The 24313-nt window shown below is 37.9% G+C and overlaps 1 protein-coding gene across 1 annotated transcript; it reads right to left on the reverse strand.

Annotated features, from left to right (window-relative positions):
• Window positions 1-2452: 2452 nt before the first annotated feature.
• Window positions 2453-16740, reverse strand: LOC146590976 (butyrophilin subfamily 2 member A1-like). The gene is made up of 14 exons (XM_085313697.1): window positions 16723-16740; window positions 15955-16209; window positions 14440-14527; window positions 12340-12690; window positions 10683-10967; window positions 9968-10066; window positions 9530-9556; window positions 7722-7748; window positions 6630-6656; window positions 6170-6196; window positions 4801-4827; window positions 3713-3733; window positions 3500-3526; window positions 2453-2997 (listed from the first exon to the last, which is right to left on the reverse strand). The coding sequence occupies exons 1-14, from the start codon at window positions 16738-16740 to the stop codon at window positions 2453-2455; spliced, it is 1824 nt and encodes a 607-aa protein (XP_085169823.1).
• Between the last annotated feature and the right edge of the window lie 7573 nt (window positions 16741-24313).

Here is a 24313-nt window from a genome sequence, read left to right on the forward strand (position 1 = left end):
TCCAGAAGAAAGACTGGCGTAATATGACAGGTAAATATATAAGCAAATATTTTTTTGGAAATAGAAAACTTTGGGAATATAATGTCATTATGCTAAGGCAAGAAAGAAGAGTAGGTGGAAATCTTAGCTTTTTCTCAAAATAAGGGGGAATTAAAAAAGAGGAAGAAGAGATATATATACGAACATTTTGCATAATAGCTTTCAACTTCTCCAGAAGACAAAAAGGAATTGCTCTCTATATAGGTAGGGATAGTGTTTTAATGTCCAGAATGCAGAGGGAGCCTGAGTTGTTTAAATTTAGATTTCTTCAGTTTAGGTTGATATCTCCAATTAATTTGGTCACTTTAGGTTCTCTTTATGGCCATTACCTTTACCTACTTCATCCTTATTTGCTAGTGGGTGTATCTTCTGCTTTGTTGCAGCAGGGAGCCTGTCCCATGGGCTGCTGATGACCCATGGGGGCTGTACCTTCCTGAATAGGACGCTTCAAGTAAAAGGCTAGCCCAAGAAAAGAAGGGTCTGACTCTACGGAGTTTTAGTCTACAACATCCCGTGCCATTACCAGTGTGACAGCAGGATGTAGCCAAATTTTTGCATCGTCAGGATTCTCAGACAGTGGATTATGAGAAATTGGCAGCCTGTAGTGCATAGCAAAACTGTTATAGCCTCACAAGCAACTTGATCTTAGTGGGCTGCACCGTGGCATGGAACAGATTCATGAAAAACAGTAATAGGATGCTCAAACAATGCTCAAAAGCCTTATCCCATGGGATATTTGAAGTGCTGGTTGTCTGTCCACTTGCTACTCAGAAGGGTTTAGAAAAGCCTTTGAAAAACCTACCTTCTTTCTCATCCTTCTTACAGTAGCTTCCTCCAGATAGTCAAGTCTTCCTATACTCATTTCAGTTTTTTTTTTTTTTTTTAGTTACAGAAGGGAAATTCATTGCCTTTGCAAAGCCAGCTGGCAGCACTGCAAGTAAATTAAACATTTAAACCTTATTAGCTTCAGAGGTGATGTTCTAATTGCACTCACTATTTCTACTTAATTTGACTATTTTGGCACAAGCAGCTCTAAGTTTCTGTCATGGAGAATGGTTCAGATACTGAAAGAAATTTTACTCTCTAGTCAACCTGCCAAAGATAAATCAAGATAGTCATACAAACACATTATCAAGTGAAAAGAAAGTGCAGACAGTAGGAGATTAGTTTACATACAATTTATTATAAAGAGTTTGTGTAACATTTCCAGGTTTAATAAGACCTTCAGGTATTTAATGGCATGTTTTTCCTCTTTTCTCATGGTAGCTTTTTAATGCTTAGCCTTCAGGTATTTAATGGCATGTTTTTCCTCTTTTCTCATAGTAGCTTTTTAATGCATAGATTTAACTTAACTCTTTTTGATTCATCAGATTTCTCAACCAGCTGGAGTTAATATGGAAAAAGTAACATATGGAACTCAAGTAAGGCAGGGTAGGTTTCTTCTAAAATCAGTTATTTGTTTGTATTATTTCTGCCAGGCCTGACAGCAACAAGAGCCCAGTTCAATTTTATGGTGATGACAGTTCAAAAATTCCCCTAGGTTGAACCTCCACCTGGGAATTTGTATTACACTTTCAAGAGGTCAGAGAACATAATGTATTCTTGACAAACAGTATTTAAGTATAAAGAGTGATACAGGAATCTAGCAGCTTAGACAGGGGAATTATTACTCCTTTAACTATACCAGTACTAATTGTTAGTTTTCCCTCGGGGAAGCTGGTACTGGGTCAAGAGGTTGCTATCTTCGTCAAAGAATTATCAGAAATGCTGAAAGAGCATGAATGAGTTGAGTATGAACCACATAAGAGTGGCAATAAAAAAACGACCCCCCAACCTAACCATGTTTCAGTTAAGGAGACAATAGAGAATGTATCAAGATTTCTCCAAATTCAGGAGGTAAAATTCTCCTAACAACTATAATGATTTGAATTGATAAATTGAAAAATCAAACTCTTCTAATCTTCCTTTATTTAAAGCATCAGTTTACTTCATATCCATTCTTGTTAGATCATTCTGAAAGGAAATGAAGGAATGACAATGAAGGAAATTATCTATTTTTTCCAAAGTTATTTAATATAGCATATTTTTTTGTAATGGTTAATACATCTCTTGGCCAAATTAAGAGTATCATCTACCCCAATTCAGCTATTATATACTTCTTCTGCTCTCTCAGTGTGAGACCCCCAAAATATATAACAAAAATCTTTTGTTTCAATTTGCACTTTTTTCTATTTTTGAGACACTGCAACTTTCTTTCATTGTTCTACATTCTTCTAGTTTTCCTGTTTTATTCCCTGATCCTACTCCATTTATTTTATAGTTATTAATGTCCTGAATATTTTATTCTCTTACTCTTCCCCGCTTCTGGACAGAGAGCTTTAATTCTACAATCAACTAGATTCAACACTTCCTTTCACAGTTTTTCCAAAATAGAAGGTATTCTAACTGGGCGGATAAGAAAAGGTTTGAGTGCCCCTTCCCTTCTGGGTACAAATGGGTAAAACATTTTTGCCGCTTCCTTTCCAAGGCTTATAGGGAGTGTTACCAGGAGCACCATCTGCACTGCTTCATAAAATTTGACTTGCCTTTCCTCCAAGTCCAGAAATACACCAATCACTGAATAATGCAGCTGCCTCTTCTCAATCTGAACGTCTGTTTTGCTAGAGAAAAGCTCTCCCTGGGATCTGTGCAGAGCCCAGTARTCCTCYGTGGAAAGTAYACCTCCCACATCTTGTTTCCCTTTCTCCCTCACTACCCCCAGCACCCAGTCCTGCTGCTGTTCCACCTCCACCTCCCAGTAGTGTTTCCCAGCTGCAAACCCTTCCTGCCCCACCAGGATGCGGACTGTGGAGGGAGTGCTCAGATCAGCAGATTCAGAGGGGTTGTTGCTCTTGGTGTCCAGTGCTCCAGACACTTGGAGCTCTAGGTCTCGGCCAGCTGGATTCACAGTAATGGATACTGGAAGGGAAAAGGAGGATAATCCACTTAGCAGGGTGACTTTGGAGACCTTTTAATCCGCAAGGCACAAGGAGATGAAATGTTCCAGGAACTGAGCAGTGCTACTTTGATTCAGCAAAGACTTCAAACATTCCCCAAAACATTGCATCCAATGCTGATGAGCAAAGGAGCTGTCACAGCCTCTCCTCTCTCAGGGCACAAGTCCAAGTGGCTCTTTCCCCACACACTCTAGAATAAGTCTCTCTCTTTCCCTTTCCACATGACTATCTGTCTTCTCCAGAATTGCCCCCTCCTACATTGACATTGCATTCATACTTTGACGCCTTTCAACAACTCCTCTTCTCACACATCTTAGCCTCATTTCCTTTAGAACAGGCCAAGTGAAGGCACATGCCTTTGACTCCATCTTGGCTGGTACATCTCTAGAAACACGATGCTGACTTTCAGGGTAACTCAGAGAGCTGGCCACACCATTTCCCCACCATTCTTCCTGTCAGCTTACCTGCGTGGCTCTGAGCTTCCCAGAAATCTAGAAAAAAAGAAATGACCATCAATATTTTATGAATCTATGAGGCAGTGAAATAGCTCTCAAACTAAACTGTTTCAGCCTACTCACGTGAAATTGTCTTCATTGTGATTCTGCATCAGTATTGATCTTATTCCTCTTAACGCATCAACACTTCTAATAATTACTTAGCATTTTAAAACGACTTACCCAACTCAGCTTTAAGTTGATCTGAAAGGGAAATGTGTTCCAGTCACTGACATTTGTTTTTTGTTTTGTGATTCCATTAAAAAAAATAAAAATAAAAATAAGAAAACAGAAAAAACAGACAATCCCAAAGCATAAAAGATGACAGAATCCTGTAATTTTACCTGCAGTCTTTTTAATTCAAACTATTTAAATATCTCAATCTGTGTTCTAATGTTGAATGACAGAACTGGGCCTTCAGATTTCRTCAGCTCTGCATTTACACCGTAGTCTAAGGATTATGCTCAACAAACCTTTTACTAAAGCAACCGGGGGCCAGCTGAAGGAGAAGCTAGATGGGATTATTTAAGAGAAGGTCTGATTTTCTTACTGTTTTTTCAGTGTGTACTCAGGGATGTTCATTCCTGTACCTGTGTCTGACCTGCATGCTTCTGTGTGTCCTATTGGCTCTCATCCTAATGTGCCCGACTTTCTGGGAAGGCAAGACAAGTCTGCATCCTTCCTGGAAGAGCTCTTCTGTAGCATACTAAAAGCTCAAGTTCTTTTTGTAAGCCTCCTGAACTCTGTTGATACTAGCTTCAGCTCCCTACTGCAAAGTGCTCTGGTGTTTCCATGTATTCCTGGAATGTATTCTTTGAAAGGGAGAAGGTTAAAGGAGCAGCAAAGTAGATCAACTTCCATCCAAAAGACTTGTGCTGGGAACATTTTCTAAAGAAGATCATGAGTTAGATTTCTTGTTTGTGACTTTACCAGAGGAGACTGGAACTAACTACTCTTGCTTTGTATGAAAAGTATGAGTCTCAGAAGTCAGCGGGCTGTGCTATGTTACTGGAAGGAATTGCAGCTCATCTTTACTTTGATAAAAGCTTGTTAGATATCAACAATGTCTCTAGCTGTGTTGTAACGTTAAGCAAGAAAAACTTGTTGCCAAGAGACAAAGTGTCAGGAGAGGAAGTCATGTGAGATATTTCTTGAAGGAAAGAACAGAATCTTACAGGGATTCAAGGATGGTACCCACAGACCTAAACATTTGCCTTATTATTTCGAAGGTTGACAWGAATGTAAGATTTATATATGAGGCGTTTTCTTACCAAAGCGTTCTCTGAGTGCAGACTTTGCTGTAAAAGAATAGCATGAATGAATGAARTAAAAACACAAGGACAAAATAAATAAGGTTTGTGAGAATGACACCRGAATTATTTTCGCAGTTGTTCCCTGTGGGAACAGTGTGTATAAGTATGTGTGAAATTTCTGTCATTAAATTAGTAGGATAAAAGAAATTACAACCTTTTATCAGTAACATTTAAATGTTCTGGTTCTAATTTTTGCCCAGATCTGTTAAGAATTTAGCAGAATCCTSAGCTGAGAAAATCCTAAGAAGTTCTGATTTTGCATATGTCATTACAAATTCAAATGACTTATATGCTTTACTTTATAGATAGGAGAAAGTAGAAACCAATAATCTCCAAATCTTATGCAGCATGTGATGGAGAGGAAGGWTAAAATAAAATAAAAATAATAAAAATAATAAAAAAAMMCACTGACTGCAGAGTAACTTCATAGGTTTKTTACTTGTATTATTTTTCCTCAGGTATTTTTTTTTTGTTCAATATATAACTTCAATCTGAATGTAACTATGAGACACTTGATTAAAATTCTTATAAATTTCAAGGTTCTGAAGAGAAGGGGGACAGGAAGGATAATAAGAAGAAAAAAGATTTCAAAATAGAAATAGGTTATTTATATATATAAGTTATTGAACCTTAAGTCATCACTAGATGGAAAGAAGTTTTTTTTTTTTTTTTTTTTTTTTTTTTTTTTTTAAGGAGTCAGTAAGAGATTTGTGAGGAATATGAGGCAAACAGAAAAGCTGAAGTTGCTTACTACGGTCACAACTGCACTAATGAGCTAGGTGGTTTAAAAAAAAAACATGAAAGGAGAGCTAATTGGAAATGCCAAGTAAGAAATAAAGCGCTTCAACTCTTTTTACAGGCAAGAAAATCTTGAAGAAAGAGCTAAAGAGAAAGTGGCAATGAGGAGAAAGTGAAAAAGCTGTGGTTTTCAGTTTGTKGTTTCAGTCAATTTATGTCTGAGTTGGCATAGAAAGACCCCCACTGAAAAGAGGAAAAAGGAAGAATGAGAAATCTGAGCTACGAGCACTCATTTTGAGAAACTTGCAGTCATGTCCAGAGACAGACAGAAGGGAGAAAGAAGAGCTAATGCACGGCCTTGAGAGAGATCGGTGGACCATGATCCACGCAATAACACAGGCACAACATACTCTGTGTGTGAAGGGATGGAGATAAATATCATTGGCCTCTTTGTATTATAGTCACCTCTAATCACATCTTTGAGAAGTGATTAAAAGTAGAAAAACAAGGTAATTAAACGTACTAGCTTAGTTATACTGTGGCAGGACTGCATCCATCCTCAATTTGGTTTTGTTAAAATGAGATTTACCTGTTTTATTTGTGGTTTTCTCTCTCTCTAAAATGTTCAGCACACAGAAAAGAAGAAAAGAAATGAGGTTAACGGGGTTGCTATTGGGTATAAAATGGAAATTAAAAGTTATAAACTGGACTTTTATATGGTATTCCACAAAGCTTCATTGTTAAACCTGCATCACTTCTGCGAAAAATACRTCATTCCAATATGCTTTCTGTTAGATTGTTTTACAGCTAAGCACACAAAAAAATCTCTACAATACCTAAGGTCTTCTTTTGAAAAGAGAAAAGTAAGTATCTCAGACTATGCCCTCAAGTATTTCAATGAGAATTCTGTTGATTCAGTTTATTACTGCTTTTAATTTTAGGTACTTCAACACATTGAGTGCCATCAGACCCAGTTGCTAGACAAAAACATTTGAGCGTATYAGTAGCACAAAGACAAATAAATGCAATAAACAACTTAAGTATCTTACCTAACATTGACTTCAGCTGTTCTTTTTCTAGAAAATACAGAATGTAGATATCAGTGTAAGGTCTGTGACAAACTGGCTTGATGGCTTTAATAAGGTAAACATAAAAACTGCATAACCTTACAGCACATATATCTGTGGTGTATAGCTATTTTCATTGTCTTAACTCCTTTTAGTTTAGTAAGTGTAAATCCAGAGGAATTTCAACAGTGTAATCCATGAATCCATCCCAAACTCTAACTTTATTTTAACTGTAGCCCACAAATAGGAACCTACTGCATTTGGCATGCTGTGGAGTATCCCAGCTGGCACATAGGTACCTCTCCAGTAGGGCTCTGATTTTCTGCTGATTCTCTGTTAGTGCTGGTAGCCATGCCCTGGTGTCCCAAATAACAAAGAGTGTCTGAAATGGCAATGAAAAGCAACTRAATCCCTCCTTAGATGTATCTGATTGCATCATGAAGATGCCCACTGRTTGCCATGGGAGCCTAGACATTAAAGGCATGACTCATTTCCTTGCGTACAGATAGCTGGGATGCTCGAGGGTGTCTGACATCTCTGCACAGACCGTCAAATACCATCCAAAATCTATGACATATTTGCTTTCTTCCCAGGTGGCTACTAGGAGTTAAGTGGGATATCCAAGAGCATCGCAAATACACCTGTATGCAAGCAAGTGGATTGAGCTGTAGGCTCCTATTATTGTCAGTACAGATTCATGAATAAAGTTAATGGGATGCAGAGGTTCACTCGGCTGACTAAGGATCGGTCTGAATAGTCTTGAAAAAGGCAGAAGAGTAATCACTTAGAAGAGATGGAGTGCTAGAAGCTTGAAAAGAAAGTYGCATTGAACAGGAGTGATCAGGGCTGAGTTATCAAAGAGGTCACTGCTGGCCCAAGTTGTTTCTTCACAAGCATCTACAGCCTTCATTATACTGTATATGGTTGTCACTTTTTCCTTAACATTGAAAAGTGCTGTTTCTCCTGCAATTAATACCTTGAAAATCAGCATGCATTTAAATATTGCCTCCCTTGATTTACATCTTAGTTATCTTTGAATATCTTAGCATCATTTCAAATGCAAAAGACTTTTACCTTCTTCCATTGCCATCTTCACTTTTACTGAAAAAATAAAGAAAATTAGATCACAATGTTGCTTATTCTTATAAAACTCCCTTGTCCTTCAACAGAGAAAATTAAGTGTCAACTGAAATAAGTGGAGTTAAGACTTTTGTCTATTTTAACCTAATAAACATCCTGTGGCTTCTTGTTAGACCAGAGACTTTACTCATAAACTAAGACATTGCTGATTGCTAAAGGAAATTAAAAAGAAAAAARAGAGAGAGAGAGAGAGAGAGTGATAACATGAAATACTTTGAGAAATTCAGTCTTTCCTGGGTGAGTCTCATTTTAGCTGTAGCTTCAGGTTCAGAGATTGCGAATAAATACTTTTTGACCCCATGGATACATGCATCCTTAACTTCTAAATAGTTTGAGGGAGTAAGGCCAGATGCACCTCAGGAAACACAACTATTCATGTAATTCATTTGTTAGAATASTCTTTGACATGGTTATGACATGAATCTGTTGATACTCTTCCAAACAACAGACAGATGTTGTTTTGAGAGACGACATGAGGCACAAGCCATTGCCAATAGATGGTTTGAATATGAATATTTTATCCTGATGAACAGGAGAGTTAAAYGCAGTGGATGTGAGCTATGCCATGCCAACTGGCATCAGGACCAGGGAAAAGTACCCACTGGGTAAACCTCTCCTACTTTTAGAGTCTTATGATAGGCCTTAAATTGGATACTTGAGTTGCTTTTGATTCTATTAATTCATTTAGTTTTTCCTATTCTAAAGAATCAAAGGAACTTTTGATCCCTTAGCTAACTCTGGAACAATTACAAAGGAAATCTAAATATGAATGATATGGTACAGTATGTCAGTTAGCATATGGTAATGACTAGGCTTTAATGAGAAAAGGAAATAGGCTCTGTTTATAAGGCACAGCTGAAAGAACTCATATTGGATCTTATCACTTTGCATGTGCAAAAATAAAATGAAAAACCCTGAAACGCCATGTATCAGTTCAGGCTCAGGGCTGAGCAGCTGGAGAGCAGCTTCTTGGAGAACAACCTCAGTGACCAGGCAGAGAACAAGTWGAACGCAGGCCACTCAAATTGACTCAGAGCAAGTGCAAAGTGYGCTCATCACAAAGAAGGTCAGTGATATCTTGGTCTGCATTAGGAAGAGCAGCCTCTCTACTCAATGCTGGTAAGATCATATCCGGAGTACCACGTCCAGTTCTGGGCTTCCCAGTACAAGAGAGACATGAAGCWACTGAATTGAGTCCAGCAAAAGACCATAAAATGATGAAGATACTGGAGGATCTCTCATATGAGGAAAGGCTGAAAGAGCTGGAACTGTTCAGTCTGGAGAAGAGAAGGCTCAGGGGAGGATCTTAGAAATGTTTATAGATATCGAATAGGAGGATATAAAGTGGCTGGGGCCAGACTCTTTTCACTGGTGCCCAGTGACATGACAAAAGATAAAGAGTACAAACTAAAGCACAAGAAGTTCCATCTGAATCTAAGAAAGAGTTTTTTTCTGTGAGGGTGATTGAGCATTAGAACAGGTTGTCCACAGAGGATGTGGAATCTCCACCCTTGGAGATGCTCAAAATCTGACTTGATATTTTCATGGGCTAGCTGACCCTGCTTAAGCAGGTAGTTGGACCAGATGATTTCCAGAAGTCCCTTCCAACTTCAAGTCTTCTGTGATTCTGTGAAACTTCTAGATACAGCTAGGACTGCAAATTAGTTCTTTAATTTAATATAAATAAACTGTACACCTAGTATATTTTCATAATATTCACTTTCATCTTTTTCATTACTTACCTGATTTTACTGTTTTCTTGTGGTTACCTGATTAAAAAAGAAAAAAGCAAGAAAAAACTTCTGTACATGTTATTCTAGAGCAATATAGACAGAACTCAGTTCTCTAGTTTGTCATATAGGCACCATTGTCACTGGTAACCTTCTATAGTTATCTCTATCTCCCTAATTTTTTCAGAAATGAGCTTACACATACAATTTATCTCGGAAAGCTAYTCTTGTCAGACCTAAAGCCATCTGAGAAAACGACATGCAATTTGAATTTCTTCTTGCTCAGCACATGTGCTTTCCCATGCCTTTTCTGTTCCATCTTTTGAATTTTGTTATTAAGCAGTCACTGACAATTTTGCCTGTGAGTTTTTGTTACAGTCACAGGTTTCAATATCAACTGTTATGATATTGCTATATGTTGACTAAAATAACATATGAAGAAATACTTACTTCTCAGCTTATAGAATGTAGAGGAAATAAGTACCATGCTAAGACATAATATTACCAGGAAGACAGCTAGCAATTTGGAAATGGATGGAAAGAAAACATCTGTAAAAACAACCAAAAGAAGTTTTATTCTATTAATACTTAAGCTGTAAATAAAATTTTAAGTCAAGATGTGGATGATAAGTCTGAGGAGCTGATGAACTTGTGTTTTATATGAATTTTCCTAGGAATGGTTGTAGGGGAGGCTACGCCGAACCCCATTGTTACATTGATTAAGTACACCTGCTTCCACAGGTTGCCCTCCAGTCACTGTGTTTCACTGTGAAACACACCAGTTCACTTATTAAACAGTCTGGTCATATATTTCTCAGTAATGAAGCTTTTAGAGTGCATAACTATCACAGAGGAAACATGCCTTTTTTATGTGTATACAGTTGTATTTTTAATCCATTTTAATTCAGCACCAATAAATTCACTCTACTGAATTTGGAAAATGTTGATAATATCTGCCCCCTTTTCAGATAAGAGCCTGACTCAGGAAGCTCTATTGAAAGCTGTGCAGTAAACTAGGTGAAAGGAAAAAGGTGGATGATGATTGCAGCTCCCATAAACTTCTCCAACACTACACACTGATTTTTGGATACATCTTCAGGATATCTCACGACATAAAAATGGAATCATTTTCATTTAGCAGACAGTCTATCTGAAGTTCACTCACCTGAAATCAGGACTCGGGACTCACTCGTTGTGTTTAACAGATTGTTAACTATCCTGCAAGAGACTTCCATATCAGATCCTGGTTCCAGGTTCATGGAAGTTATGACACTGTATAGGCCTGCAGGCATCATTGTTATCTTCGTGGTTGATAGTTCCTTCCGGATCTGTCCTTGACCATCCAGCCAAATCACCCGAGGTTCAGGAAGCCACCCTTCTGTGTGGCAAGTGAGGCTGATACCCTGCTTCACATAGCTCCTCAGGAAAATGGAAGGCACATCACCTCTAGCTAAGGGAAAACCATACATATTCTACATTTTAAGCAGTACTGAGTGTGGAAAATGGTCCATTTTTTAAGGGAATCACTTGAATTTAACACTTTTTTWAAAATTTGCATGAGATTACATAAAAAGACTTTCCTGAACTTAAAATATGATAGAGACTTAGGCCCTGAAGTTGCTTTCTTTATGGTCAGTAGTTCTTCTTGGTCAGAGTCTATCAAATTGAGAGTAAGGAAACACTTAATGGACAGTACAACAGATAATACTAAATGGGGACACCAGTTCTGCATGGAGACTGCCAGTAAAATTAAAAAAAAAATCTATAAAATCWTAAGTAATAGTGGATTGTAGGAAGTCTATGAACAAATAATGCAATCTGTCCCTGAAAACAGCAAATATTAGTGCCAGGCTCACTATTGCAAGTTTAGCTATTACTGGCATGGTACAGATGAATTCTACTGTCAAAAAAATRTCTCACAGCTCATTTTCTTGATATCAGAAGTTGTTCCTTAATGCTCAGAGAAGAGAGATTTTGAAAAGTCTTCCATGCAGAGTAAGAGATGTATCTTCTCTGGCTTTAAAATGGCTCATCTTCCTTTTTGTTCATTGAGATCTTGTGTCATGATTGTGTAGAACAGTAGGGGAATGGACTCCATATTTGAGAAAGTCTTGTCTAATTTTACTATTTAAAGGGGCTGAAAGTCACACCCACCACACTTAGCTAGTATAAATTTATTCTTCTGTAGCAGGGAAAGAGTAAGAAATATTTGTTCTTTTCCAAGGCAATCACACTAACTTAAGCTACCAGATGTATRTCTATTAATGCACTGAAATGGAAACTGCAACAGTGAAGGTCTATGTACTACCTTGCTTTCTTGCCATGGCTGTGCAGCAATATGAGCAGTAAGGTACTGGTACGAGACTAAATGGACTCAATAAGTGTGTGTACCATTGACTATGCTGACTTTGTAGAAAGCCTATACAACTGGTTTAGTCATGGGTAGTTACACAGCAGAAGCCTGAATTTAACTTTACATTTATCAGCTAAATAATTGTAGACTTCCCTGAATTTACTGACTAGGTTTCCATTGAGTATAAAGGAAATTAAATTAACAGCTCACATGCAGATGCATGTATTCAGGTACCTAAATGCAGGTATCTAAAACTGGAGCTAGATCTTACCTCAGATATCTGATACAGCCATTAATTTAGAGAGAACTGTCTTGAATCAAACATATCTCACATTCCTTCCATAAACACAGATAATCAATCAAATTATATTAAAAATAAATTATGTGATGATTCCCTCAGTCAGATATTGATACATATATGTTCCTGTTCAGCTCTTCGCATACCATACAAGAGAGAATAGCCACTGACCTGCCACTTCCAGTTCAATGAGCACATCGTAGTGCTGGTTGTCAAAAGAGACCACACAAGTATATGATCCTTTGTCAGAGTTCTTGACATTCTTCAAGTGCAGAGACATGTTTCCAGCTCTAAATTCACTGTGGAAAAACTCTGTTCTGCCTTGGTATCTCTCATCTTGTGTCTCTTTTTTGTTTTTTTCATCATATCTGCTCACAGTTATTTTTTCATATTGTTCATTAAATATCCACTGGACAGAAAATATCTCAGGAATGTGCTCTGCTACCACATGGCAAGGCAGAATGACCCCTTCTCCAATGACTCCAGTGACTGAAGTATAAGGAAGAGAGCTTACGAATTGACCTATATGGAGACATAATTGCAAAATCTCCCTCTTTCAGTTGTTTATGTTTGTACATTTCACATTTTATGTGGCCCTAATTCAGGCAACTAATAGAACAAATAACCGTATCAATAGGAGAGGAACACAAAAGAAAAATAAAAAAATAACGTGACAGATTACATAAGCAACCAAATAATGTTCAGATAATGTGAGGCTCATGAAATCTGTCCTTCAGCAATTTGAACACTAACTGAAGCAAGTCCGCAGGCATTAGTGACTACTAATGCAAAAACATGGAAAATGGGTGAACATTGGAAAGTCTGTAAGAGGTCAAGCATAGGATGCAGAATTTATCAAACAAAAATGGCTAGGTGGGATTCAGTTGTCTAAACAATAGTACCTAGTGTCATTTGAAATGTCTTAGGATATGCAAGATAGCTATATGGTGAAGGCAGACAGGCAGTTTCAGATATGAAATAATCATAACCTTTGTAAAAGGACCAATGACTTTCTGGTCCTGAGTTTTATTTATTTATTTATTTATTTATTTTAATGGAGAAACCTAGGTGACTGCTTTGAAGATGGATATCCAAATTTGATACTTCTAAAGCTATATGAGATGAATCCCACTCACAATATTTATGTTGGAAAGGAAGAAAAAGGGAAAATTAGGACATTTTATAGCAGTTGAAGAAAGATACTGGAATGGAAGGAGGGCACCTTGGAAATGACAAAATAATATATAACATCCAGCATGGACTTTCAAAGAAGTCATGTCATAGCGGCTTGACTTTATTTTATGGCATGTTAACAATCTACCATGCAACATCCAGGAAATAATTCAGATATCTTAGCATAAGAATTTCCTATACTGTAAGGTATGACATCTTACCAAATCTGAAGGACACAAATCTACATCAATCTCAAATCATTATTTTTCCAGCTCCATTTGACAAGAAATACCAGATACAGTAAAGTATTTACAATGGCACTAGATATTTGTGGTTAGACTCCTCAATAATTCACAGAGAATGGGATTCAGGGTCAGAATAGGGCACCTAAATATAGTTGTCCATAAGGAAATGTTTACATTTCAGTTGACTAAATTCCTAGTATAGATAATGGAGACAGAGACTGTTCTGTTCATCCTGTAGTAGAAACCTACCCTTATTCATTGAAAATCTCTCTAAATTCAAATTAATTGTTCTTTTCATGGGATACAGTTGCCAGAAAATATGATCTTGTGACATCTTTGATGCCTTGAGATACCCTAGACACAGGACTGGCAGATGTAGAACACAGTATACAGTACGTTTGTTCTCTTTTAAAGCAGCTAGGGGCAAAGAGAAAACTCTGCCATATTTAAAATACTAGTAGATGTTTATGCATGGGCTACTTTGTGGAGATCTAAAAGTGGGTAGTAAAATCTGTGAACTGACTACCTTGGGCACAATTCAGTTGATTACACCAAGGTGTCTGGTGCTATCTGACTTACTTACCCTGAAGTATCCCACTTGGCCCTCGTTCATTAGAGGGTCATAAATTTCCTGCAGGCCCTATCATATCTTCTAGGTTTAACATGTCACAGACTGCACCGCATGCTTATAYTCGGTAAGTATTTTAAGCCTCATATGTCATCCAAGTTAAAAAGAAAAAGAAAAAAAAAGACAAAGAATGTATACTCATTATTTTTTACTTCCATATTTCCATGAACCTTGGCAGAAAGAAGATGATGTATTAACATATATTCAAAGTGGAATTATCTTTACCTGCGATCAGATGTGGTATGTGTTGAAAAGTCAATATGTGAATAGCTGTCAACCACTGCAACTGGGAACCCATCAATATCCAGGCTTCCTAATCAACAGGGACAAAAGCAAAACTTCCAGGTGAAATTCTTTGACTCTTTTGGTAGGATTCCTTTGGTCTCTTCACATGTTCGAGTCAAAATAACAAGTGTAAGCGTAGAGAGAACTCAACACAATAGGGAAAAATGAGAATAAACTTATGGATAATGGATTTGATACTGTCAAAAGCAAAGAGGATTGCAAAGCATCTTTTCCTTCTATATCTTCCTACTAAATTTTTCTACATACAGTGAGTGGTGCAGAAGACATACACTTCGCCTGCTCTATTCATCTGTTCATACTTACCTCTGTCTTCCATAAAATCTCCATTACTTTCACTGGCAACTTTCTCCTTTTAGTGAAGAGTTAAAAGCATCTCATCTTCTCTATCAATATTACCAGACTATTGTTTTTTTTCCCCTTTCTTACTGAAAAAAACCCTCATGGAAAAATTCCTAGGAACAAGAAATATTACTGTATTGGTCTTCCTGTTGGCTTACCTCAGTGATTTAAAGAGAAACTTCATAGCTTAACAAATGGTAAGCTGTCAAACTTCCACTCAGAATCTTGGCTCTCAAAATTACTATTGAGCTAATCCTAGAGCATACTCATGTTGAAGGTTTGTAACTTGAGCTGACCAGTGAGTTGAAATGGCATAACATAACTAAATCAAGGACTACACTTTAAAAATTATTATTATTGGGGCTTTCTTTCTGTAAAATGTGTTGCTGRTTTTGTTTTTCCCATGCTAATACATACCAGCAAGCCTATAAAAATTGAACAGTAGGAAATGCAAGCACCTTTTCCTGTCTTCTACTGAACAATATTTTTTCWGTTAAAAACCTATGCTGCTACAATGTTTCAATACAGATTCTTCTATCCCAGGACATGCATTCTCTGGAGTCTGGCAGTTGTAGAATAGTAGAAATTTTGGTTGCTAGGGATTTTAACAAAGATTTTCCTGATAGTTTTTAACAGGCTTTTAAAAGCTCCTAATAGAGTTTTTGTAAGCATACAACTATTCAAGGATTTAAGTATCATTATCCTGAGAAAATTCTTCTATGGTCATAACTTCTCACATTCATTTAAACATRAAAAATAGCACATTCACTTTTCTTTCTGAAGATGACTTTTATGTACTTAATACTTTTATCAAAAGTATTCCTCAGTCTTCTCTATCAACAACAAACCCTCATGATTTCCTCAGCCTTTCTATTCATTTTATTATTATTTTACCCCTCACATCTCCAGTTACTAGATAGCTAAAAGTGCTCTCAGAGAGAGATATTCCCATCTAAAACCAGCAACAATGTAACTCCATCAGGCAAGTTCATTCATGTCAGTGCAACCCATTAAATCCATATGAACTAATTGAAATATCATTGTAAATGCAATGTTTTCTTTATTTATGGATTAAGTAAAAGTATGATTTCTTACCTGAATAGTAAGAACTGTAAGACTTCTGTATGAGGTATGGTTGTAGTGAACCTTTGTCCTCATATCTTTATTGCCACTGAAGTTTGTGACTGTATATTCAGCATCCAATAGGGCTAGAGAGGCTTGAACAATCTCATTGGGGAAAAAGTACATGTAAAGATCTATGCTGAAAGACCAGAATAACTTCTTGTTTCTCTCTTCATCTCTGTATGTATTCCTAGGTAGAACAACATAGGAATAGTCTTCCTCATTCTCCTGTGCAAAGAGGACAGTATTCAGCCAGCAAACACAAAGATAAGGCTTAAAATTATATAATGAACAGCTTGATAGCGTGTTTTTTGTCTATCACACACGAGTGTTCCCCTCTATTTGCAAACATATCTGAATATTGATAACTTTTTTTTTCATATTTTCAGTTCTGTGCTTTGTTGAAGACCAGCAAAAAAATTCAGTYAGTTTCCTCAGTTTTATACTTCAGCTTGTCTGACTCCTGGCTGTTCTGTCTACAAGCATTTAGTACACTTGGGAAACTGCTGCCTCTCTTTCCGACATCCTAGTTTTACAGAAGTTTCTTCAAAAAGGATGTCCCACACCCTCTTTGTTTGCCTTTATAATACAATGCTTTGTGTTTTTTGTTCTTTCGACCAGTTTCCCCTTTTTCAATCATGGCACAACCAAGCCAAGTTGACTGAAAATCTCAGTCAAAATGTYCATTAGGAGCTTTTGCCAGATCCTTTGAACAAAGAAATCAAGATTATAAAAACTTACTGTGCCTATCCCTTCCATCCTAACTTTTGAGGCCAATTCTGTCAGTTTTATTCAAATGTGATAGAGCAGTGGAGTTTCACAAAGTTACCAAGTTTCTGTAAGGTCTGTGAGAACAGTTACGTTGCTGTTTAGGGAAATTCAAGGCTTTGTGCTGTGCTAAGGGAATTAACCTAAGTGAGAAAGACTACAGTTATAATCTACTCCTCTGTATTAACTGCATAGGTGAAGCTCTTGAGCTAGCTGGAAATTCTGTCTAGGAAAGCAGAAACAAATCAGAAAGAAAAGACTAGGAACCTCCAGAGGCACAGTTTGTAGGAAAATAAGGGACAAAAGAGTGTCCTCTCATTCAAGGCTGGGTTTTGCTCAACAGTCAGTCCAAGAAAAGTAAGACCCACAGAGCCAAGGATAAGCCAAATTATAGCATGATGAATGTTAGATTTGGACCTACTCTCAAACTTCCTCCCACAATCACCTAAAAAAATTATTCTTACTGCAGAACATGCAGTAAATCTCAAAGAAGATTTTTAAAGGCGAATGAGACAGTTTTGTCACCATTGAGACAGGCATTCTTTCCAGAGGCAGAACTGAAAAAAATCACAGAGGCACTTACCTGAAAATAATCCTGATGAGTGATGGAGTCCAAAATGAGATCAAGACAGCTTATGAAAAAAAGGTGTGGGTCTGGGAAGGCAGAAGAGTCACTTGTGGAAATAAGTGTTGTATATGTGAAGTACTAGATGAAATAAAACAGTGCATGTGTGTTTTAGGAGGAGGATGTCCTAAGCATTACAGGAAACATAGGAAGGAGATGATCCTTGTGCATTTATACAGATGCTTTGTCTTCCCATTTGCTCTTGTTCTGCACTCCAGTTAAAAAGGCTTCTGGAGAAGTGCRGGATAGATGAGCAGACAGTGAGGTGGACTGAGAACTGGCTGAAAGGCAGAGCTCAGAGAGTTGTCATCAGCAGCGCATAGTTGGAGGCCTGTGGCTAGTGGAGTCCCCCAGGGCTCAGTACTGGATCCTATTCTGTTCAACTTCTCCATCAATAATGTGGATGAAGAGTCAGAGTGCCTCTTCAGCAAGTTTGCTGATGATGCCAAGCTGGGAGGAGTGGCTGATACACCAGAAGACTCTGCTGCCATTCAAAGAGACCTYGACAGACTGGAGAGTYGGGCAAAGACGAACCTCTTGAGGTTCAACAAGGGCAAGTGCAGAGTCCTGCACCTCAGGAGCAATAACCCTAGGTACCAGTACAAGCTGAGGGCTGACCTTCTGGAAAGCAGCTCTGCACAAAAGGACTTGGGAGCGCTGGTGGACAACAAAGTGACTATGAGCCAGCAATGTGCCCTAGTGGCCACGAAGGCTTATGGTCTCCTGGGGTACATTAAGAAGAGTGTAGCCAACACGTCAAGGGAGATGATCCTGCCCCTCTACTCAGCCCTGGTGAGGCCACACCTGGAGTACTGCATCCAGTTCTGGCCTCTGCAATACAAGAGAGACATGGCGCTACTGGAGAMAGTCCAGTGGAGGGTTACAAAGATGATTAGGGCACTGGAGCRTCTCATGAGGAAAGGCCAGGAGAGTTGGGCCTGTTTAGCCTGGAGAAGAGAAGCCTAAGAGGGGAYCTTATCAATGTGTGTAAGTATCTGAAGAGAAGGTGTTAAAAGGATGGGGCCAGACTCTTTTCAGTGGTGTCCGGTGAGAGGACAAGAGGCAACAGGCACAAACTGAAACACAGGAAATTCTATCTAAATATGAGGAAAAAATTCTTTACTGTGAGGGTGACTGAGCCCTGGAACAGGTTACCCAGAGAGGCTGTGGAGTCTCYTTYTCTGGAGATATTCAAAAGCTACCTGGATGCAAGGATACCAGAGGTTCCTTCMAACCTCAACCATTCTGTGATTCTGTGATTCTTCTACATGTAAATGGTTTTGGAGCAGCTCCAGGGGTGATAGGCAAGCCAGTCAGTGAAAGCCTTCTTTGTTAATGCCTGTATTTTGTTGGACTTTTCCTTCTCTTCAGGATTGAAGAAGCTCAGTCAATGCATTTTAAAATCAAAGATCAAGAGGTTTACAGTGGCTTCATGATGGAGATGTGGAATTCACCCCCTCCGTGATGACTCCATCTAGAAAATGGGCACACAGAAAAGATTTAACTTCCTTAGGGCTGCAGGTGGAGGAAGACTTGTCTGAGATCATTGTAGTAGTTAGAGTTGAGCTTTTCAACAGGACTCCCCATATTATCAGATTTTGAATGGTGATGACAATGCTTAGGAATACAATCTTCTGCATGGGAGATTTCTTTTAAATAACCCAAGTCAAAGTCCTTAGAGCGTTTAGACTCAGCTTCTTCATCCCATCGAATTATTTCAGCTCTGCAGAAATTAAAGAAGGAATATTGTAGGACTGATAAATTCTCCTGATACAGTTGACTCACATTATGAGTAAGCTTGTGTATGAAAGGAAACACGATAAACAAGAAACTTTAAGTAACCTTATTTGTTGATCAGAAAAAAAATATATATTTCATAAGGACATAAAGTGGTAATGTCTGGACTCTCTGCTAGAATTTGTTTAGCTTAATAATAGAGTTCAATATGATGCTGTAGTAGTGAAAATGTTTCAAAAAAACAACTGATTAAGGATTTTTTTTTTAAGCTTTAAAAAATTTTTATTGGTAACAGAGCACTGGAACAGATTGACCAGAGAGGTGTAGATTTTCCCTCTCTGGAGATACTCAAAACCCACCTGGACCCGATCCTGTCTGACATGCTCTAGGTGCTTGAGCAGGAGGGTTGGACTAGATCTCCAGACATCCCTTCCAACTTCAACTATTCTGTGATTCTGTGATTCTGTAACACTTATACTTGTCTTCTACTGCATTCTTTATTGACATTAAAATTTATCATAAAGTGAGTGTAAAAATTTGCAAATAAAATGAGACATGTCACCAAAACAAATTAATGCTTGAACGTAACTGGAAAAAAATATCAACTGCAGGTGACTTCTTGAGAAGATTTCACTGTCACTTATTAGAATCATAGAATCAGTAAGSTTGGAAGGGACCTCTGCAGATCATCTAGTCCAACCTCCCTGCTCAGCAGGGTCACCTAGAGCATATTAGACAGGGTTGCATCCAGGCAGGCCTTGAAGATCTCCAGAGAAGGAAACTCCACMACCTCTCTGGGCAGCCTCTTCCAGTGCTCCGTCACTCTCACAGTGAAGACATTCCCCCTCACATTCGGGTGGAACTTGCTGTGCTTCAATTTCTRCCCATTGCCTCTTGTCCTGTCACATGGGACAACTGAAAAGAGTTTSTCCCTGTCCCCTTGACGCCCTCCCTTCAGATCCTTATCCACATTGATAAGATCCCCCCTCAGTCTTCTCTTCCCCAGGCTGAAGAGGCCCAGCTCTCGCAGCTGTTCCTCCTAGGGCAGGTGCTCCAGCCCTCTGATCATCTTTGTAGCCCTGTGCTGGATTCTCTCCAGTAGCTCCCTGTCTCTCTTGTACTGGGGAGCCCAGAACTGGACACAGGCCTCGARATGAGGCCTCACCAGGGCTGAGTAGARGGGCAGGATTCATCTGCTACAGATAACAAAGTGCTATTTTAGTGTTATCATCTAATCTGAACCTAATCTATGAGTGTTTCTGAAAATATGAGCTGTCYGGTTTTGTGAGAACCACAACTGGATACTAAAAGCATACTTACCAAATTGAACATCAAGCATTCCCTTCAGTTAAAAAAACTAGGTGGTAAGATAAAATTTTCTTCTAAATAACAGTTATTCTTTGGGGAAAGAAAGTCATTTTTTCATGCTTTTTAACAATACATCCAATAAAAGCAGTATCTGTTCCTAAGTTCTCATCTCAYTATTGCACGCAGGAGGTATACTTGCAACTTTTTAAACATATTTTTGYCATATATTTAAGGGTAGTGTGTGAGGGAACAAATAAAAATAAAAAAGCAAATAGAAATAATTGGAAAACTGCAGTTTTTGCTATGAAATTTGATAAATGGGTAACATYCGTGTGTATCCTGAAACTGGTTTATCAAGAAGGTCCTCAATGTCATGTCCTTCTGCCTATGGAGAGAGGTGATTGCATTTTCAGAGATGATCCTCATTTGAAACGAACAGTTCTTTTCCTGAGATCGTGGAAGACAGTGGAGTTTAGACTGTAGTTCATCTCAGGATAAGACAGATCTCCACATCTAACACTCATTCACGAATAGGCTGGATTCTTCAGGTGCAATGAAGGTGACATATCTGCAGCTATTTGAAGAGGAGGTTTCGTGTCTGGGTTGATTAGGCTCCCTTTACAGTCCAAGGAGGGACACGCWACATGTTTGATCCTATCTAGGGGCCTTAAAAAAGGCATAGCCCCATGTTTGTGACACTGTYGTATGCAGATTCCTTCTAATTTTTAATGTAAAGATGTGAGCCTTGGTCTGGAATTCATTACACTTTTCTCCACAAAGGATTTGAGTTTTGTAAGTTTAAGATATTTCTCCATTCACARCTGTTAACTTTCCCTTTCTCTCTAGTACATAAATAAAGCTGATGTAATTGAATCATTAGGTCTTGTGCTCTAACATTTGTGTCTGGTTATCATTTCCTACCTTGTCTGTGACTTGTATCRTGGAGCAAAAGGTAAGGAAGAATTTTTGTGGTTCATTGATACACATGTGTGTACCAGATATGTATGGATACTTATTCATGCATGTCTGTACCTAAAGTATATCCTACTGTTTAATGGGTTCAGGCAACTCTCTCTCTTTCCCTCCCCACCCCAGCTCCCACCCTCCAGTTCCTGTAGCTCTTGTTCATGCAGTTTTCTCAATTTTATTGCAGTAATTTTCAGCCATCTTGGAAAATGAGTTGCACTGGACGAATATTCAAGGGTGTGAAAGATAAGCTTCTGCTGCACTTTGGATCTCAGTGTTCAGAGAAAGTAAACTTTTGGTCATCTCTTACTACAGGCTGTTGATATGTGCAGGTATTGGCTGGAATATTGCACATACCCAAGGGCAATAAGCTGCTAACGATGAAAGTTCAGTTTTTATTATTTGTTAGCTTTAGTGTGCAAATTACTAAAGTCTGTCCTTGTATAAATACGGAAAATGAAAGTACATGTGTTCAGGTCATACCGGTTAACTGTGAAGGGACAAAGATTCYTCACTGCCATAATCCATAATGAACYTGAAATGGATACTTTGGATCTTGCTATTCAGGTAAGGAATTAAAGTCTGGCTGAGACGGAACTGTGCCCAGTGAGGGTTTTGGGGTGCTTTGCATGAATATTGAGCAAGTAGTTTGCTATTTGCAGCCTCCAGAAAATGATTTCATTTGAGAATTAAAAGTGTTCTTTTTCTTGCCTGGATCTATGCGATATGTTCCCATCATTTGTGGGTGCCATTTTAACAATATATTGAAAATGATTTAAGTTCCATTTTATTTATAAAATAAATGAAAAGAATAAAATAATCTGCCTCACTAAGACTGRATAATATAAATCTGATCTATGATTACAATTTTTCATCAGATGCTATATGTTAGCAACCTTTACTAAAGAGGAGATTAATCACGRAAATGCTACTTGTTATTTTCTAGGTTGCTTGAAAGAGATAGTTTACTGAAACTGTTGTGATGGATGGGGTTGTGTTCTCCATATAATATGCTGATTCTGAGACTTATTTGCAAGTACAAAAGAAATTTATTTTGTACTTTTTGTGTTGGAGATAYAGACTCATCACAATGAGTCTATTATATTTGCCTGGTGGGTATATACCAGTATGTTCAGGTATATGTCAGGTATGGTCAGGTATAAATTAGTTGCATTATATTATTCTGTCAATTCTAATCAGTAAAACAGATCTAGATTTATACATTCATGAGGGTATGTAAAGTTGAGCTTTGCTTAATTTTCCRATTGGTGAGTGGCACAAATCAGTGAGGCTTTTTTTTTTTCCTTTCTTCTTTTTTAATATTTTTTTGCCCAGGGTATGGGCACCTTCAGCTTTATTTGACAGGACTGTAAATCATAAATAAATTATAAGCAAGGCAACGAAGGCTCCATAGCTTTGCTGCAGTTTTATAGTCCTTTTTGTTCTTCATTCAGTCTAGATCTCAAAAAAGCTAATTTTGCACTCCCACGAGTAGTCAATAGTTCAACGAAAATAAGAACAAACAGGCGTACAAATCGCAGCAACAGATAYGGTATTCTATAGTCATACAAGTGATATCTAGCTTCTATTTAATCTCTTTACTGCTTTATGTTTCTCTTTTGTTAGGAGAGCATGTGAGTTAATCTCCATAAAGAAAGGAGTACAGAATGCATTCTGCAGGCTTTGCACTGAGATAGGTTGCTGAACTGTAAAGAAATGAGTCCGTATCCATGATGGACATGGCAAGACTAAGCAAAAAGTAATATAAATCCATCTGAATATTTTTTAAAAGTTCCTATAGAAAGCTCTGAGTGGGAGAAAATACTTACATTTTATATTAAAACAAAACAAAACATAACAAAAAGCTATTGAGACACTGGGTGAGATTTCATTCACCAAGATCTTTATTGCTGAATGTTGCACATYAGCATCTCTCTCTGGCTTTTTTATAGTTACCAGAAAAGTCATTTTGTCTTATCTATTTGCCTGCAAGGATACTAATGTTCTTCATTAACTTGTATAGGGGAGATGAATACCACTCACTGTTTCCACTGAGCGTAAGGGCCTAAAATAATCCCTTGAAAGCAAATAAGGAGTACCTAGGTCAGGAATATCCCAAGTTAAATTGCTGTTTTCAAAGGACATGAGATCTTGCATCTGCTAATTTTATAAATGTGTAGCCATCTTATTAAAACCAGAAATGAAGTGGAAATTTTTTTTATCTTCTGGCACTTTTAAAGATCCTTTCTAGAGATGACAATTCCTTCATCCATGAGGAAACTAAAAAGGACAGTATAAGTTTTTACAAAGTAAGAAAAAACATATATAGAGTTTCAGTGCAGAATAGATTCTTTCTAGGGAGATTTGAAGATGAAGATGCCTTTCAAAGACATCAGTCTGCCTCACGATCTCAGCTACCTAAGTTTAGGTATTTTAAATGTCCTGTTGGATTTTGATATATCCTCATATCATGCAGAGAAATTTTGGCATTCAAGCTGGAAGGTTTCCATAAACAGAGAGTCTTGTGGGCTCCTGGGGACCAGGTCTGTGAAATGCCCTGAAGAGCACACAAGACTCACAGCTATCTAAATACAGTGTCCTTCTAGGATTCTCAAAAATATCCTCTGCCCTTCTGTCTCTCTCTGATGGATAAGCATGAATCTTACAATCCCAGCTCAATTGTTTCACTTCCATTGAAAACATCGCGTTTAGTCATTTTCCTGATTTCACTCAAAGGCAGGTGCCTAAATACTTCTGAAGATTTGTCACTGTATCATTTCATATACTACGATACGTAGAGAAACATGTGGCTCTAGTTCCTGATTCAGTCATCTCATTTTTTTGTTCTATACTTGAAAAGGTTGCAGGAATCTGATAAGATTTGCCCTGGAAGTTTTGCATATTGATGTCCTCCAAACCTGCACATTG

This window comes from Rhea americana, unplaced genomic scaffold (assembly GCF_003343005.1).
Source record: "Rhea americana isolate MKP2758 unplaced genomic scaffold, rheAme1 scaffold_393, whole genome shotgun sequence".
NCBI classification, from domain to species: domain Eukaryota; kingdom Metazoa; phylum Chordata; class Aves; order Rheiformes; family Rheidae; genus Rhea; species Rhea americana.